The following is a 19257-nucleotide window of genomic DNA, read 5'->3' on the forward strand; positions in this document are numbered from 1 at the left end:
TCCCCGTCGCGGGGACAGCGGCTTCTCCCGCTGCCGTCTGGCTCCTGTGCTGCCACCCCCTCCCCGGCTGTGTGGGCCACCGCACCTTACCTGCTGCAGGTAGTGGATGACAGCCCCGATGGCCTCCTTCATGATGCTCACGAGCTGCACCTTCTGTGGCTCCTTCAGCAGGGACTGCTCACAGCGGGTGCACTCCTGGATCCCCAGCTCCATGAGGGCATAGCAGGCGGTCACCACATCCTCCTTCACCTCCGTGCCCGTCTCCTCCAGGGCCAGTCGCACCTCCACACAGGCCAGATTCACCAGCAGGGCCAGGAACTTGCTCCCGGAGCTGCCCGCCGGGATCCAGTCAGAGCCGCAGGCGTGTGCCAGGCGGGCTGCCAGCTTCAGTGCAGGGTTACGCTGCCAGGAGCTCAGCTTGCTTCCCAGGATGCGTGCCAGCCCGGCCTGCAGATCCCGGAGGCATTCAGGGGGCACGGTTGTCGGGGGGAGGAAGAGGGGCAGCAGCTGGCAGAGCTCAAACTTGCTGGCATCCTCAGCTTTCTGGAAATCCTCGCTGAGGCCCCGCAACACGGCCAGCAGGTCAGGCTCCGCCTCCTTCCAGCACTGTGTCTCCGCGGCGGCCAGCAGCCCCACCAGGAGTGCCAGGGCCTGGTCAAAGCCATAGCCGTGCCCCAGGTATGCCTGGCACAGTGCAGACACGGTGCCACCAGCAATGAGGTGCCGGGGCCCTCGGGGTGTGCCCGCGACAGCCGTCAGGCACTGGTAGGTGTCGTCGACCATGGAGCGGCGGGCAGCGTCATCGGGGTCCCCCCGGGCTGTGAGGAAGGTGCTGAGGATGGGGATCTTGTTCAGGACCTGGGGGTGGGCGGCCAGTTCAGGGTCACTGCAGAAGCAGGCCAGCAGGGCCACACCCAGGGCGCGGAGGACATGGTCAGGGCAGCCATCCGGTGCCTCCTTGCTGGTCAGGAGACGATTGGGGAAAGTGAAGCCCACAGCATCGAAGATCCGCCGCCGAGTTTTGGCATCGATGTCACCCGCTTTGACTGCCTTGGTCACCTACGGGGGTATGAGCTATCAGGAGGATAAAGGAAGAGGCGAAGGTTGTCTCTTCCCTCACCCTGGGGCGTCGAGGGCTGGCGGGACTGGGTTATGCAACGGGACTCACTCGGGTCATTCCACGCAGCTCTCTCCCGCTCCCTGGAGGCAGACCGGTGTGACCTCCGGGACCCCTCGTCTATGACTATCCCGTAGAAGGGAGAGCCGACCCCCCTCAACTGCTCACTCGGGCATTTCATCACCTGGCCAGTCAGAGGTTCTTCCTCATGTCTGATCTAGATGCCCACAACCAGGGTTGGAAGGGGCTTCGAACTCAGTGTTTAATATCTCCCAAGAATTTAGGGTCCTTCCCTAATTGCTCCTTCCAGAGAAGTTTCTGATCCGTTCCCGCCACCTTCTCAGGGGAAGTGGCTCCCGTGTCTCGCCACACTGCCTGTCAAAACATTTCCCTTACATTTCACCTAAACACCTCCCCTGCTGCAGTGTGAGCCCTTGACTCCAGAGCCTTCTCCCTGTTGCCATGGCAAACAAGCAGCTGTACTCCCTCCTCCCTCCACCCCCCACACACCAGCCCCCCCTTCCTGGCACTGCAGCTCCTGCTCCACTGTCCCCAGCTTGGGTTCCTCCAGCAGAGCTATGGCCCACACCAGTCCCCTTACCTTACCCACCACCTGCCCTCCTGGCCATCCCCTGGGACCCCTCCTCAGTCACTTCCCTTCCCGCTACTCTCTCCAGCCCCAGGACAGGCATGCCTAGCCCTCAAGTGCTCTGCACTAGTTACTGCCTGCTGCTGCCACCCTATGAGTCAGCTCCCATCTGCTCCGGGACGCCCCAGAAAGCAGATCCAGGCAGCCTGCCCCCAGTGCCACAGCCTCATGCATCCCCATCCTCCCCTTTGCCCCCATTCCTAAGGGAGGAGAAGAGTACTAGGGCAGGGGGCTTGGGCCTTTGTGGGTGTCTCCAGGGTGGCCAGTACCCCCTCTAAGTCCTTGGAGACCCAACCACCCGGCTCTTCCCACCTCCCAGTTTCCAGCCAGTTCCTTACTAGCAGCAGGGCTGCAAACTGCTCGCTGTCATTCTTGGCCTCACGGAGGGCTCCCAGGTAGCGCTCCAGGGTGGGGTTTCGGCCCTCCGGCTGGTTCAGAGCTGGCTCGCAATCCGAGGCCATGACGCGCGCCTTGCCCAACTGTGAACACAAGAGGGACTGAGCATCCCTCTGCAGAGGAGGGGCGGGGGCGCAGTGAGGGGAAATATGACATAGCTTAAATTGGTGCAAACTACTTAGAGAGGACTTCCTTTTACCGATCACCAACCTGTTTCCAGAGAAGACATCTAGTGTAAGGGATGATGGTGATGGATGTAGAACAGGTAGAAGGGCCCACTTGTCTCTCCAGTCAATGCAATTTAGTGCTTGGGTCAGGACCACAAACTTTGTTTTTCATTACTTTTTCTTTCTTAGCAGATTTGTGCTTCTCAAAGGTTGGCTTCCTGTTTTGTCCTAAAGTCAAACACTTTCCTGACAAATTTTAAGTAAGCAGTTCAGTCTTCCCTTGTAGTGCAATACTTTGCATGGAGGTTAACATTTAACTGTTTAATTGCCGGCATGAATAGCCACCGTGTGAGTTAGAGAGCAGCTGTTTGCCCCTAGAGCCCTTGGACTGAAAGCTCTACCTTGGCTTTCTTTATTACTTGATCAGCACTGTCACTAATGCAAATCTATCCCCCACATGAGGAGCGACATTAATTTTATGTTGTTTACGTTCTCTTGCCATAAGGTTAAGCAATTCCTACTATTAAGCTTGATGAAATTGCATTACCTTAATGAAATGCACTTTACTGATAAAGAAGAATGTCACTTTCACAAGTGGAAGCACTGTTAGCAAATTTTTATGAGAGAATTCCCAAAATCATATCTTAATTGCTTGGACAGCTGTGTAGTTTACATAACGAGCAAAGGGCGGGGTGGAGGATGGAAGGATTAGCACAGAGGGAAGGGAGGGGAGGGGAGGGGAGCGGAGGGGAGGGGAGGGTTTGGAGGGCTGGGCTCCTCAAGACTGACCTCCCATGGGGGAGCCCCTTTAAGGGGCTGGACCTGCAAATCTTTAGGGACGAAGAAGGGACCCAGGTACAAGGTCACCTCCAGAAAGTGGAAAAGGACCATGCACCCTGCTCCTCAGCTGGACAGCACCCCTCACCAATCTGGGGGGAGGGCAGGGAGCTGGCCTCACTGCTCAGCTGCCCCGACACCAGAAGCTGGGTTTTATCTCCCTCAACTGCAGCACACAGGGAGTGAGTGGTGACAGACAGGCAGGAATGGAGACATACACGGGGGAAGTTCGATTATCCGGACTCAGGTTGACATGGGGAAAGGGAAGCCTAATTCCTTGTTTCCTCGCCTTCCTCTTTGTCAGAGAAGACAGAAGATACGCTTCAGCAGAAGTCAGAATGCAACATGCTTACCAGGCAAGGCTCAGAGGCCCCTCTGGGGACCCCACCCCTCCAGCCAGGGCTCTCAGTCGCCCCCGCAGCCTTCTTGCCTCCTCTCCTTTCCCTCCCTCGGGCAGAGGCTGCAGCAGCAGCAACAGAAGCAGAAGCAGCAGCAGCAGGGCAGCAGCAGCAGCAGTAGCAGTGGCAGAATTACCCCCTTGTGCTCCCCCTCCTCGCCCTCCCTGTCCCACTACCAGCCTGTGGATGCCGGCATGGGCTGGAGAAGAAAGGGGTCCCGGGCAACTCCCGGGACAACGGAGAATCCAAAAGCCGGATAATCGAAGCGGGGCTGCTGAGATGGGGAGGTGAGAAGGGAAGGAGGGTTCCTGGCGGTCACCACCTGTCCCGCCGCAGCCAGGTCACAACACGACATTGATGAAGTCACGACAGGGCGGCGATGAGATCACACTTCACGATGGCGTGGTGATGTCACGGAGAGATCACGGCAAGATCACGACATGGGGGACAGTCCCCAAAGATGACAGAGCAAATTAAAAAATATATATATATTGAAAAAGGCTGTGACAAAATGGAGTCTCGACAGAGCACGATGGTGTCGCGATATGGCGCGATGGAGTCGCGATAGGGTCCCCCGGGTGTGTCGGCGTCGATCTGCGCCGGCTCGTGGAGGCCCCGGCTAGGATGCAAGGGAGGGCCTGAAGGGGGCTGAGCTCACCAGGCTGCGGCCCCGAGCAGCGAAGTCTTCTCCGAGCGCGATGCTCCAGGAGCCTGGGGCCGCTGCTCACGCCGCGTTGCCCACTCGGGGCTCAGGGCTGCTGCAGCTCCACCCCCACCCCCGCTTTGCTGTCCACCAATCCTCAGCGGTTTCACTCCAGACTCCGGCCAATGGCACGGCTGGGCGCTAAGCTGTAGGGGGTGTCGCCGCCGCCGCCATCTTGCTTGTGGGTATTGCCCGAGTCTGGGGCCTGGGGCTGGTGCAAAGGAGGCAAGGTGCAGGCTACCTCGGGAGAGCGGGAGGCGAGAGGCCAGGGCCCACGTTCCTTCGCCTGTGCGTAGTTCTCCGCTCCGGTGCTACCCCTCCTCCCCCTCGGGCCCGAGCCTGGAATTGCGCTTCCGGGGGGCGGGAGGGCTTGCTTAGCAAGAACGGTGTGTTTCCGGGTTGAGCCCGGGAAGGTGGGAGGAGGCGGCGTTTCCGGCCGCGGTAGCTGTCCGGGCAGGCTGAGGCGAGAGGGAGCTGTCCGGGTGGGGAGCCCACTCTACCTTCTTCCTTTTCCGCCTCCTCCGGGCGAGGGGAGCGAAGGCTGGGGCCCCCGAGCCCATGGACCGGGAGGAGGCAGAGGCCGCCGAGAGCCGGGGCCCCGCTATGTGGCCCTGAGCCCCGGTAGGTGGCCGGGGGCGGCTGGCTGCCAGGCCGTGGACCACGAGCTCATGGGGGGCTAGCGGGATGGGCGATGCCTGGGGGTGCGCTGGCCGGGTGTTGGGACCCGGAGGTGGCGCTCCTGGCCCGACCGGGGCAGCCAGCTGCCTCTGGGCTTGCAGGTGCGGAGCTCGCGTCTTAGGCTGCACCCCGCTCCTTTCCAGCCTGGGCCTAGCCCTGCAGCTCCCTCCATCCCCTGACAGTCAGACGGACAGGCCGGGCTTGGGCACTGCGGTCCTCCTTTTCACCCGCGACCTCTGCAGCTTTGCTCTCGCTCAGCCGCTGTCCCTCTCGGTGTACGGTCTCGCCCCCGAGATAGAAAGTTGATGCAGGCGAGGGGGGCGGGGCTGAGCACGACGCGCAAATGGCGCTGCGAAACCGGCCTCACCCGAGACTGAGAATTTCCCAAAGTAGGTCCTGCAGAGGGCCCAGCCGGGCCGCAGTGAGCCAAAGGTGAAAGGAGGGAAGTCGGCATGGAAAGCCTCAGGCGGGATTCTAGGGAAGCGTTGCCAGCTCCCGGTGATTGTGCCTCACTGACTGTAGGTGCATCAGCCGACTCTCCCTGTGCTTACGTGATTAACAGACTGGAAACTAGGAGCAAATCGGAGAGACGACCCCCCAGAACAATCTGTTCATTTCCCCAGCTATTTGGAAAACAATGTCTGCAAATATAAGCAGAGCTATTCATGGCAGTCTGTTCTGTAACTTTCCCAAATATCTGAGGCTTTTTTGTAAAGCTCTTTATTCTTGATTACTCACACCAGCTGAATAGGCTGTTTCCGACGAGCTCGGTCGCTGTTCAAACATATCTTATCGCTGTGTACATAAATGGAGTTCCACGTATGTAGCTGACAGACTGAACTGATACATCCCCCATCAACCTGAAGCATGAAGTAAACATTACCCCCTGCTCTGTCTGAACAGCTGCTGCAACGGAGAGTGCTTTTATTTCGGGTGTACTTGTAACGCCCTAAATGCCAGAACTATTGCCAGCTTTTCTAGATTTTCATTTGTCAAGTATTGTGGGGGTGTATGTTCTCTCTCTGGGTTGTTACCCTTGGCTTCAATAACAAACCATTAGGATCTCGGTGATGTGTTGTTCCTGGCTTCGGTCAGTATGCCTTAACTGAACCCTAACAGTGATCTGTGTCTTTGGGAATTGTACAGTGTGGAGGAAGGCTGTGAGGAGTTCAGATGACGCCAGCTCTGCCTCTTCTGCAGGGCTCCTAAGACATCGCACTGCTCATCTGCTTGCTAGCCCAGTGGTGTTTATTACTCCTGTTTTCAAAACCTATTCATTTCTTTTCTGCTTCTCCCGCCTACCTGTCAGGCTATTGATGACAGGTGTTGAGTCACTTTGAGTTTTAAATCCTTTTGTGGAAGGCAGAAACATGTTGGGTAAGATAGACACACGCACACACACATCACGCACATGCACACTCACCCATTCCATCCTGGGAGGCTAGAGAAGTTGCTGGATATACTGTCTCATGGAGGCTCCATTTCATCATCTCTTGAACATGTCTCTGGCCCACAGTCCTTTCTGCCTCTGCTCCCTACAGTACACCACAGAACAGCTATAATAGAAGTAGGAATGGATGGAAGTGAGAAAAGTCAGTTCCTTCAGATGCTTGTGGCTCAGTGAAAGCCTTTTCCTGGGTGGGCTGCCCCTCACTTTTGCAGCTGTGTGTGTGTGGGTGTGGGCGGGGGGACTGTTACCTATTAGTCTGCATTGATATCCAGTCCAGGCAATGATGAGCTCCCTGTATGCTGGCTGGGGATGGAGGCCAGGGATGTCGGCCTGTTGTTATTTGCCAGATGTGGATGACAGGTGCCTATTTAGGACAGAGATTTTTGAATTCTTCAGAACTCAGTCAACTCTTATAAAGTTGCCAAGATTTATATATAACCTATACAGTATAGCCGAGTAGTGTAAGGAGGAAGAAAGTTCATGGAAGATCAGTTTTCCTGTTAGAAGGGACCTAAATCATCCAGTTCCTAAATTCTAGTGTATCCAGCACAGCACCTGATGAAAATATTTATTGATCGTATAAACTTAAGCCAGGGATTTAAAAATGCCTCTTAGAGGGGCCAGCAGGTGGAGTGGTGGTTAAAGCATTAGACTCCCACATAGCTGACCATGGTTTGAGTCCTGGACCTGGTGACTTGAAGATTTTGTATGTGTGTGTGTGTGTGTGTGTGTGTGTGTGTGTGTGTGCCCAAAATCCTAGGAGGAGAATGGAGGAGAAGGGATTGCGTTGTGGCCATCCACCCTGGGAGATGATTTCTCATTTCCTTCTCACTGTCTCTCTCTCTCTCTATCACACACTCTGGTGAGTGCACATGCCCTATGGCAAAAACCTTTAAAAAAAATTACTCTTAGAGATAGGAGGGGTAACATCTAAGTGTAAATTGGAAGGACTGAAGATAATAGTGGTGGGGGCAGTAGTGAACTGGAGAGTGCATACCTTGCTTAAAAACAATTGCTTTTTGACCAGCAGATAGCACAATGGTTATGTTGCTGGAGTCTCACTTAGTTGACTGTGGGTTCGAGTCCCAGACCCAACAGCTTAAAACTCACACCGGGCACATGTGTATGTGTGCCCAAAAAGCCCAAGAGGAGAATGGAGGAGAAGGGTTTGCAGCATGGCCATGCTCCCAGGGGGTGACTTCTCACTTTCTCTGGTGAGCACATGCAAAAAAATCTATCTTTAAAAAACAACAACAACAACAACAAAACTCATTTAAAAAGAAACCCTGGGCCAGACAAAACCCTCAGGTTACTTTACTTCTGATAGTCCAACCTCTTTTCACTGTTAAGAAACTGTGGTCAAAGTCACAAAGCTGTTAGCAGAACTGTAACTGAACCTCAGATCCTTTTGTTTCCAGGCTGGTGCTCTTCATTCTACTGTGTAGTCGATTTACTGTTAAATTGGAAAATAATGGACTGTGAAGTGTTTCGTTTTTGGTGGATTCATTTCATATCCCTTGCCATGTTGCTATCCTGATAATTACAGGCTGTGTCAAAGCTCAGATTTAGAATTTACAGGCAGGGATGAACAGTGAAAGACAAACTTGAAATTTCTCTTCCTCCTGATCTGTCACGTTTTCTAGCATTCCGCATTTCCAGGAATCAATTATTAATTGCTTGGCATATAATTTCTTCTCTTTCTGTCTTTCTAGTGTACTGGTTCCGCCTGTCTGGAAGGCCATGGAGGAAAAACTGGGAGTCACGCCAAAGCCTGCTTCCTGGATTTTATCAGGATATTGTTGGCAGACACCTGCGAAGTGGTTGAGAAACCAGTACCTGTTTTATGCTTTCTTCTGCTTCAGTGCTCTGTGGTTTTCAACAGGTACCTTTGTTTTGTTTTGAATCAATTTAAGATGAAAAAAAGGGCCCTCTATGTGAGTTCCTCAGTTTATTTTAAGGACTCCTAGGAAGCAGAAAAGCAGTCTGCTAGTGGAGAGAAACGGTCATCGTCTTGATGTGTTGGGTTGGTTTGTTTTTTTTGTTTCCAAAGTTTAACTTGGATTCTTTCTGATAAGGGAGAACTGGCACAACTGTTTTGAGATTTCATAAAGGTATACTGAAAAGAAAATGGGCAGATGAGGGTCCCGGAGCTAGGTGTTTCCACTTACTGATTATGACTCCGTGGGCAAGTTATCTACTGTCTTTGAGCAAGGATGAGATCTACCTCATAGATTGACTTGAGGGATAGTGGAATTAAAGCATGTAGTCCGGCACTCAGAGCTAGGCATTTAGTAAATGGTAACTTTGCTTCTTTTCCTTTCCTTTCCTAAAAGAATCTATACTTACCTGGAGAACGTGTTCCTTGCTTTGTTCTGTAGAAAGGGGCTATACTGATAGATTTCACCAGGTCTGCTTTCCTCTTAGAGATTGCTTCTCTAGGCTGGATAGAGCCTCTTGCCAAGAGTCAGTGCCAAGAAGTCTACATTTCAAAGGAGAATACTCTTTTCATCTTTTTTTCATTCAGTTCTTTTTGTTGACGTTCATTTCAGAGTATGAAGTGTGAGAAACCAGTGATTTGAGGAAGACTTGTGAGCACGCTGCCTTTCTGGGCAGTGACCAAAGAGACTACTCTCTGGGATAACTAATCTGTCTTTGGCTCCTGCAATTCCACAGATTTCTGTTGTATTCCTAAAGGAATTGGTGGTCGTGATCTTGAGAAGCAAGTAATTACGGCAGTTGGCAATTTCAGTAACATCAGCTGTGGGGTTTTTGTTGTCTTGCGTGGTGCTCGATGATTGCGTAATTATAGCAGTGGAAACTGCAGTCGACAGAAAGTTGACCTATATTTTCCTTAGCCCACATGATGCTTTGCTGGGACAGCTGACACTTTCAGGCCAACTTTTTTATTTGAATTAAATGAGTAACTGATTTACCACCATCAGAGTAGGAAAGTTGCATTTTTAAAGATTTATTTACGATTTTTTTTCCATGAGTGAGAAAGACACTTAGCACCTCTCTCAAAGTCTTGGTGCCGCCACCCACCCCCAGCTCAGCAGCCCTGCCTCGTGGAAATGTGTGTGCCTGGTGTACTCAGGGAGGTCTCTGGACACAAACTTGGAACCTTCCAGTGTGATTCAGAGCCATAATGCATTGCGTTTTACCACCGCAGCACCATCTGGCCCCTGCAAATCGCATTTTTTGAAGTAGCACCTGTCATATACTAGGCCCCGATTATGAATATTACATACCTGATCTCATTTCATCTTCACAATAACCTTAAAACACATAGGTTTATTCTCATTTTTTTCTTTTCTTTTTTTTTTTTGGAGAGGTTTTTGCTATAGGGCATGTACCTTCGCCAGAAAGAGAGAGACAGAGAGAAAGAAAGCGAGAAATCACCCCCCAGGGGGGATGGCCATTCCGTAATCCCATCTCCTCCATTCTCCTCTCGGGATCCTGGGCATGTACAAACATGCGCTCGGCGTGAGTTTAAGCCACTGGGTCTGGGACTCGAACCATGGTCGACTACATGAGAGTCCAGCGACATAGCCCTTACACCAACTGCTGGTCCCTCTCATTTTTTTTTTAAGAGAGATTTTTGCTATAGGGCACATGCTCTTGCCAGAGAGACAGAGAGAGATAGAGAGACAGAAAGCAAGAAACTGTTCCCCTAGGGGATGGCCACACTGCAGTCCCTTCTATTTCATTCTCCTCTCGGGATTTTGGGCATGTGTACACATGCCCGGTGTGAGATTTAAGCTGTCCGATCCCAGACTCAAACCACAGTTGACTACATGACATAACCATTATGCCATCTGCTGGTTCCAGCTTTATTCTCATTTTATAGATAAGGGAATTGAGGCCCCAGAAAGACAAAATGACTTGACCAAGGTCATAGCAAAACATGACAGAGCCAGGAATCTAAACCGAGGTCTGTCTACTCGGGAGCTCATGCCCTTTCCCTTCTGCTACTTTGTCTTCTAACACAGGTGATCTTTGAAGGGCCAAATATACTTTTTTTTTTTTTTTAACCTAGAGCCATGATAAATACTTTATTTGACAGATTCAAAGTACAGGGGTGGAGGAAGCAATTACAAGTCTACCTATAGTTTCCGAGATAGCACTGGATTAAACAACATTGTGGGAGAGACCAGCAGGTGGCTTAGTGGTTAAAGGCACTGCATGCTCACATGGCTGACCATGGCTCAAGTCCAGGCAGCTTCCTTTCTCACTTGCCATCTCACTCTCTCATTCTGTCCCTCTGTGGTCAAATTAAAATAAATAAATAAAGTTAAATAAAATAATTCTTTACGGATCAGCAGTTGGCATAATGGCTGTGTTGCTGGACTCCCATGTAGTCGACTGCGGTTCAAGTCCTGGGCCCAGTGGCTTAAACTCATGCTGGGTGCATATGCGTGCATGCCTAAGATCCCGAGAGGAGAACGGAGGAGAAGGGATTGCAGAGTGGCAGATGATTTCTCACTTCCTGTCTCTCTGTCTCTCTCTGTCTTTCTGGTGAGCTCACGTGCCATATAGCAAAAAACCTCTTAAAAAAAAACATTCTTCAAAAATAAATAAATAAATAAGCAGCATTGTGGGTTCACTGCGAGTCTTTTGTAACCTTCACACTTGCACATACACTCTACTTAGCAGATTGATTACAAAGGTGCAGGGGTGGTATTGTTAGGGGTGAATTTGGGTGGGAATTAGATTGTATGAGTTACGCTTTAGAAAATATGGAGCTTTTACCAAGGACATAAAAGATCAAGAGCTATGTGAATTCAAATTCAGGGAATATGCAAGCAACACATGACAGACATGTTTATTAGAATTTTGCTTTTCCATGACTGAGAAAGACAGAAAGACAACACCTCCATCAGGGTCTTGACAGCACAGTTCATCCGCAGCTTCAGGTAGCCTGGATGATGGGTACGCACGAGCCGCTTGGAGTACTCAGGGGGTCTCTGGATGCGAATGCAGAACCTTTCCATATGGGTCAGCCTCATTGAGCTTTGTGCTTTATTACTGCAACCCTGTCAGGACCCAGTTTTCAGCTTCTTGAGAGCAGGGATCTTGCTTCTTTTATTTAGGCCGGTAAGGACCAAGGACTTGGCACATAGTAGAAACACCAGAAAAATATTTGGTGACTGAATAAAAAATTAACAATAAGGAAATCGAGAATTAAACTTTAAAATCAACGCAGAGGCGAGGTATGCAGTGGCACCTTAAGGAGACGTAATGCCTTTTAGACCAACAAGATTTGAACAAAATCTTAGATGTTCATTTCAGAGTATGAAGTGTGAGAAACCAGTGATTTGAGGAAGACTTGTGAGCACGCTGCCTTTCTGGGCAGTGACCAAAGCGTCTGCCAAAGAGACTACTCGCTGGGATAAAGACAGGTGTGTACATCTGAAGAATTATTTGTGCACATTTGTGAGGGATGCAAAGACCTACCTGGCATGGAAATCTCAAACAAGGAGAGTTACTGAGGCTAACATCGGCCTGACAACTGGCTATGAAAACGAACTGATGGTTCCCTCTTCTAGGAAGGAAATTACTGAGTGAGTTAAGAAGTATTTGGAGTATAAAGAACAAGTATTCCATTCAGAACCTTTTTATTTTTTTGAGAACTTAAAATAGGAATCGGATCCTAGGCTAGACACCAGAGTAACAGAGACAAGAACGACAATCCCTGTCGTGGAAGAGCTTCCAGTTTAATGGTGTAAATCAATGTGTCAGCACTAGGGTGTGATAAGTGGGGAGGTCACACGTGTTGCGACTAGGTCCAGAGAAGAAGCATTTAGTTCAGAGGTGAAGGAGGAGGGCCAAGGAATTCTTTCCAGAGAAGCCGATGCCTGGATATTGTTGGGAAGGTTGAACTTGAAGGATTCAAAGAGCATTCCCAGACAATGGGAATGGAGAAGCTGAGGCACGAAAGCGTAAAGCAGTCTGCTATATCGAAGAAGCCGAGCAATTTAGTGCTGCTGAGATTTCAGGAGCAGAACTAAATGGCAGCTCTTGAAGTGGTAGGTGGTGGCCAGGTCACAAGAGATCTTGGATGTCATGCCAGAAAGTCGTCCCATTTTAGTCTTTTTAAGCAGGTAGGCTCCAGATCATGTACTTTAATCCATAAAAAAAGGTTGTGAATATGCCCAATGTATATTTAGTTACTCGTTGAAACATTATACTAGTGTCTTATATATGTGAGATACTAAAATCAAAAATGTAAAGAGATTGACTAAAACAAATGTGGAGAATTCTAGTGTTCTCATGCCCCAGCCATTTGTCTTGCACACACCTCTTGCAGACAGATGTGCTATAATCCTTGAAAACTGTGTTAACTACAGTGTAGCATTAATTGTGCTGTAATATTGGTGAGTTCTTACACCTTTCTTGCTGGAGCATAAAAAGGATGATAATGGGAGAGACGGAAGGGGATTAGAAGGGGGAGGGAGATCAGAATTGGGGTGATTAAGAAGAGAAAGTTGAGGCTCTGTCTTTGTGGGACTTATTTTTCCCTTGAGAGAGTATTTTTACTCAGTACAAACCAGTAGATGTAGGCCTAAATAGATGGGTGGAATTTAGGTGCTATGTAGAAGAAGATTAGAAGGGGTTGTTATGTTTTTATGAGGTAGACTGTGACCTAATATGAGAACACTTTCCTCACCTGCTGAAGAAACCGTACCATATTCATTAGCGGTCGCCCCTAATTCTCCCTCCCCCAGCTCCTTGAAACTACTGATTTATTTTCTGACTGTCTAGATTTGCCTATTCTGGACATTTCTTTTTTTTTTTTTTTTTTTAATTTGCCAGAGGGTGTGTACACTCACCAGACAGAGGGAGAGGGAAAGGGAGCACCCCCCAGTGGTGCTTGGTCACGCTGCAATCCCTTCTCTTCCATTTCTCCATCCTTTTAGGATTTTAGGCACACACACATGCCTGGTGTGTTTTTCAAGCTGCCAGGTCCAGGATTTGAACTGTGCAGTCAGCAATGTGGATCTGGCCTCCTTAACCACTAGGCCATGGGACTGGCCCTGGACATATTTTGTAAATAGAATCATACAATATGTGACTTTTGCATCTGGCTTCTGAATATCTGTGTATAAGTTTCCCATATAAGTGAGATTATGTAGTTTTCATCTTTCTGAGGCCAGCTTATGCCAGTTGGTATAATTTCCCAGGTTCATCCATATTGTCCCAAATGACAGAATCCTTTTCATTTCTTTTTCTTACTTAATTGCTCTAACAAGGACTTTCAGTAGTATGTGAAATAGAAATGGTGAGAATAGGTAACTTCTCTTGTTTCAGTGCTTTATTCCTTTTTATGGTTAAATGATATTCTCTTGTATGGATATACCACCTTTTATTTACCCATTCATCAGTTAATAAATATTACGTTGCTTCTAGTTTTGGCTATTTTGAACAATACTGCTCTGAATATCTGTGTACAAGTTTTTGTGTGACTATATCAATATGTTTTTCTTTAATTTTTTTTAAGCTTATTTACTTACTTCTTTAAATGTGACCAGAGAGGAATAGAGTGAATGAGAGAGAGCAAGAGAAAGAGAGAGAGAGAGAGAGAGAGAGAGAGAAAGCAAGCCACCAGGTCTGAGACTCAAACTGCAGTTGACCATGTGGGAGTCCAGAGCCCTTAATCACCACGCCACCTGGCAGCGCCTCAGTATGTTTTCTTTTTTTAATTTTTAAAAAAATTTATTCATTCATTTATTTTAATTTGACCAGAGTGAGACAGAGAGAGAGAGAGAGAGGGAGAGAAAGTGGGAAAGCAAGCCACTAGGTCCAGGACTTGAACCACAGTCAGCCATGTGGGGGTACCCAGCACCTTAACCACCACGCCACCTGCTGGTCCCCAGTATGCTTTCATTTTGTTGGTAACATACCTGAGAGTGGAATTACTGGATTGTATATTAACTCTTAAACTTTTCAAGAAACTGTTTTCTGCAGTGGTTGTACTATTTTACATCCTTACCGGCAATATATGAGGGTCCCAATTTTCTGCATCCTGCCATCCCGTTATTATGTGTATTTCCCCCCAATTTTCTGCATCCTGCCATCCCGTTATTATATGTATTTCCCCCCAATTTTCTGCATCTTGCTATCCCGTTATTTGTATTTTCCCCCCAATTTTTGCCAGAGGGCATGTGCACTTGCCAGAGAGAGACAAAATGAGAGGGAGAGGTAGAAAGTACCTCACAATGGGACCTGGTCATGCTGCAATCCCTCCACGTCAGGATTTGGGGTACACATACACATGGCATGTTTTTCAAGCTGCTGGAGGTGGGATTCGAAGTGCATGGTTGGCCATGTGGGCTCCATTTCCCTTAACCACTAGCCCATGGGGCTAGCCCTGTCTTTCTTTTTTCTCCTTTGAGGTTATTGCCTTAGGGTGCATGTGCTCACCAGAGAGAGACAGAGACAGTAAGAGGGAAAGTGAGAAATCACCCCCCGGGGGATGGCCACACCACAATCTCTTTTCCTACTGGGATCTTGGGCATGCACACACATGTACCTGGTGTGATTTTCAAGCCACCAGGTCTGGGACTGATCTTTCAAGCCACCATGTGGGAGTCCAGCAACATAACTATATGCCTTCTACTGTCCCCCAGCCCTGTCTTTTTGATTAGAGTTAAAGAAGGTTAGGAAAATCGCGAAGGCTTTCATGGAAAAAATGGTACTTTGGGCATAATACTATAGACCTAGTTTGCAAATGGACGGACTGACACAGTAGGAGACAAGGACTAGGGAAACAGCTGGATGGGCAGAGTTCTTGGTTCATTCATTTCTTCACTTTTACTTATGTGTTTTTTAATTGCCAGAGGCATATGTGCAAACTAGAAAAAGAGAGACAGAGAGAGAGAAAGCACCCCCCAGTGGGTGTAGACACGCCACAGTCCCTTCTCTTCCGGTTCTCCATCCAGGTAGGATTTTGCGCAACGTGTCCTTCAGGCTTCTGGGGCTGGGACTCAAACTGCGACTGGTCATGTGGGTCCAGCTCCCATGCACTGGGGGTACTGCTGCACTATGGGGCCAACCCTGTACTTCCAGAGGGCATGTGCACTGACCAGAGTGAAAGAGAAAGAGGAGAAAGCTCCCCCAGTGGGGCATGGTCGCACCACAATCCCTTCTCCCCCAGTTCTCCTTCCTTTTAGTGCATGTACGTGCACCCAGCTTTTTTTCATGCTGCCGGGGCTGGGATTCAAACTGTGTGGTCAGCTATGTGGGATTTGGCTGCCTCAACCAGGTCATGGAACTGGCCCCATCCCTGTTCGCTTGAAAATTATGTTTTTAGGGCGAGCAGGTGGCGTGGTGGTTAAAGGCACTAGACTCCCACAGCCGACCACAGGTTGAGTCCCAGACCTGGTGGGTTGCTTTTTCACTTTCCCTCTCTTTCTTTGTCTCTCTCTGATCAAACTAGAAAATAACAATAATAATAAATAAAGTTAAATGATTTTAGTCTTTTATTTGTTCATTCATTTATTTTAATTTGCCCAGGGAGAGAGAGAAAGCAAGCTACCAGGTCTGGGACTCAAATCGTGGTCAGCCATGTGGGAGTGTCCAGTGCCTTTAACCACCACACCACCTGCTGGTCCCTAAAATAATTCTTTAAAAAAAAGTATGTTTGCACTAAACAAATGTTTATTGAGGCAGGCAGTGTTCTCTGTGAGAGAGCTACTTCCTCATCAGTGAAGCTTCCTGAAAGAGCAGACCACGTTTGCTGTCTGCATCTAGAGAGGTCTAACTTTCATCCAGAAAGCTAACCCGTTCTCTTCCTAATCGAACACCTTCACTTTTTTCCTTAATTTCCGTCTCTGTTGCATTTGACACCTTCAGCTATTTTCTCTAGACCCTCTTCTTACTGGCCTTTGGCTACACCATGGTTTTCTTCATTCTCCTTCTAGCCAACACCCTATACTTTCTGTTTTTTCCCTCTTTTTTCAGCTGTGCCTTTTATTTATTTATATATTTTGAGAGGTTTTTGCTACAGGCTGCGTGCGCTCACCAGAGAGACAGAAAGCGAGGAATCACCCACCAGGGGAGTGGCCATGCCACAATCCCTTCTCCTCCATTCTCCTCTCGGGATGTTGGGCATGCACGCACACGCACCTGGCATGAGTTTAAGGCACTAGGTCCAGGACTTGAACCGCGATCGACTAACATGGGAGTTCAGTGACATACCCATTATGCTAACTACTGGTCTCTGCCTTTTATTTTTTTAAAGAGGTTTTTGCCTTGGGTCATATGCACTCGCTGGGGAGAGAGAGAGACAGAGACAGTGAAAGGGAAAGTGAGAAATCACACACACCACACCACCACCACCACCACCACCACCCAACCCCCCCAGTGGGGATGACCACGCTGCAATCCCTTCTCCTCCATCCTCCTCTGGGATCTTGGGCATGCATGCACATATACCCCATGTGATTTTCAAGCCACCAGTTCAGGGACTCACACTGTGGTCAGCCATGTGGGAGTCCAGCCACGTAACCACTGTGCCATCTGCTGGTCCCTCGGCTGTGCCTTTAATGTTTTGTTTTCAGAGTTCCCTCTCGACCCTTCGTGCCCCACACTAGCGTGCTGTCCGCAGGTGAACTCCCTCATTCCTGGAATTGTAACCTCCATGCCCACTACTCGCGAATCAGTAACTGTTCCTGAGCTCCCGACCACGGAGCCACCTGTATGTCACACGCCTCCGACCGGCTGCCCCACGGCTTCCCCTACCTGAGTATGCTGAAACTGGACCTGGCACCTTTACTCTCCCTTCAACCACCAGAGGACCTCCTCCCCCGTTTGGGGAGGTAGGAATCCCCAGTCATTCCCTGTCCCGTCTCTCTGTCTCTCAGGACCCCAATGCCTGTTGGTCTCCTGTTCTGTAGAGTGCTGCATCCCCACTGGTGTGGCCGTGCTGCCTGCGAGTTCTGACTTGGGTGGACTCCCACGCTCCTCTGTGATTTCCCCGAGGCCTCTGGTCCGAATGCCCTCTTTAGTGTTCTGACGGCGTCTACACAGCTCTCTGTTTTTCCGTGTTTACACTGTGTGTGGTTTTAGGCTTTGTGAGGAGAGACTCGGAGAGGTCTTGTTCTAGGGTGTGTTCCTCGCTCCGAAGGCCAGACCTTTCTGCGGTCTCCACTGGCATGTGGTGTTAATATGATTTTTTTACCCAACGTGCTTCTACCTCCTCCCCCGCTGGACCGTCCCGAGCCTGTGCCTGTCAGCCCAGCTCTCCACCCAGCCGGCAGGAACCTCCCCTGGGACTCCTAGGGCCCCCTCTCTAACTCTTCCTCCCCAGTGTCTCACCCTCAGGGGCTCCCTGGCACTCCTGTGTTCCGTTCCTGTGCTGTGGGTAGGAAATGTCCCCTTGCAGAGCACTGGGCAGGTGTGGCACTCCACGTTCCCCATCTCTCAGGACTGCAGCCTTGCATTGCCCGTTACCTCCCAGACAGAAGCAGTCGTCTCGTATATTCTGCCCAGTTTTATAGCCGGATGGCGAGTCTGGCACCAGCGACTCCCTCGTGGCCGGCAGAGAAGTCTGCCATGATTGTTCGTGGGCCGGCCCGCTCCACGAGACTCACACCGAGTTATGTCCCCAGCAGCCACCACACAGCACATGGCAATAGAGCTCTGCTGTATTAGCCCAGAGGCCAGTGGGAATGAAGACTCCCCCTCGGACCATACTGAGCGGGAGAATCATTCCTTCCTGCTCTGTTTTTGAATCTTGGCTCCTTGAGTGGGGCCTTCTCTCCCCAGGAAGAACAATATTTGGAAGAATACTTTGGCTCTTTTCTCTGCTCACTCCATGAGTGGCAGAATGATTTTTCTGGTTGGTGAGGCTGGAAGAGAACCCTAGTGAGTGGAGTGGCCAGTCTTGAGAATCCGGACGGCTTCTCTCCATGCTCCACCGTGCTCCGACTGGCCTGCCCATCGGGTAGCCTGTCTTTGTTCAGCTGAGTGAGTTTAACCCAGTACAGGAAAGTGTAGGAAAAAGAAAGGCCACATGTGATTACACATCTCAGCCATCTTTTTCAGTCACCCGTATTTTACAGATGCTGTTCTGGGGCCAGCTCTGCGGTCTAGTGATTAAGGCAGCCAGATCCCATTCGAGTTCCAGACCTGGTGGCTTGAGAAGCGTGTCAGGCATGTGTGTGTGCATGCCCAAAATGCTGACAGGAGGGAGAAATGGAGAAGGGATTGCAACGTGATCATTCCCCCCAGGGGGGGTTGCTTTCTCCTCTCTCTCTCCCTCCATCTCTTTGAGAGTGAGCGCATGCACCCTCAAGCACACAAACAAAGGGGGAAAAAGAAAAAAGATATTTTGCTCTCTATCGACCTTTAACTAGCATGTTTTCTTATTCTACAATAACTAGTCCCACACTCTGGGTGGGAGAGAGTATCACCCTCGGCCCTCACAGAGAGTGCAAATGTGACAAGAAAAGCTCCTGCCCTGGGGATAGGTCTGGTCCTCACTAGTCGCTGTTCTCTGTTCTCGCTGTTCTCTGTTCTCGCTGTTCTCTGTTCTCGCTGTTCTCGAACCTGCCAGCACTCACGAACCTGGGTAAGTGTCCCTGGCAGGCAGGGGTCCCCGTGGGCCCTGACCTCATTTCCCCTCCTGCCCTGTCCCTTCGGTGTACGTTGACAGCTGCAGCCCCCTTCATATCGGTCAGAACGAATGATACCTTTTTCCTTTAAGAGAACGATATCATTTGCGCATGCATTGGTCGTCAGGGGGAATCGTTTCTGGAGACTTTTTAGGTGGCTTTAAGTCCCTGCTCTTTTTGTATCTGCTGGGCACCTCATTTGAGGGAGATGACTAATGGAATATATCTTACAGCGAGGAGCCTTCAGC

General features: G+C 49.9%; 2 protein-coding genes across 8 annotated transcripts in view; one reads left to right on the plus strand and one right to left on the minus strand.

Annotated features, from left to right (window-relative positions):
• The window catches only part of NCDN (neurochondrin), a 10677-nt gene extending 6367 nt beyond the window's left edge, over positions 1-4310 (minus strand). Inside the window, exons 1-4 of one of the 3 annotated variants that reach the window (XM_006148690.2) lie at positions 4223-4310; positions 3887-3954; positions 2105-2245; positions 91-1059 (exon numbers count right to left, since the gene is read on the minus strand). In XM_006148690.2, the coding sequence (XP_006148752.1) occupies positions 91-1059; positions 2105-2245; positions 3887-3919 (1143 nt within the window). In that variant the 5' untranslated portion in view covers positions 3920-3954; positions 4223-4310. Of the gene's footprint in view, positions 1-90; positions 1060-2104; positions 2246-3519; positions 3612-3886; positions 3955-4222 lie in introns of those variants that run through there. The other 2 variants (XM_006148691.3, XM_006148692.2) reach the window with 2 other exon arrangements.
• Positions 4311-4449: 139 nt separating this feature from the next.
• KIAA0319L (KIAA0319 like) overlaps positions 4450-19257 on the plus strand; it is a 124420-nt gene continuing 109612 nt past the window's right edge. For 4 of the 5 annotated variants that reach the window (XR_001370395.2, XR_003549423.1, XM_006148693.3 and 1 more), the window contains exons 1-2: positions 4702-4888; positions 8108-8277. Coding sequence is in view for 3 of the 5 variants with exons in the window: in XM_006148693.3 (XP_006148755.1) it covers positions 8136-8277 (142 nt within the window). In the remaining 2 variants the exon portion in view is untranslated. Of the gene's footprint in view, positions 4556-4701; positions 4889-8107; positions 8278-19257 lie in introns of those variants that run through there. The other variant, XM_014587885.2, reaches the window with a different exon arrangement.

The sequence above is a fragment of the Tupaia chinensis genome, unplaced genomic scaffold (assembly GCF_000334495.1).
Source record: "Tupaia chinensis unplaced genomic scaffold, TupChi_1.0 Scaffold000239_1, whole genome shotgun sequence".
NCBI lineage: Eukaryota > Metazoa > Chordata > Mammalia > Scandentia > Tupaiidae > Tupaia > Tupaia belangeri.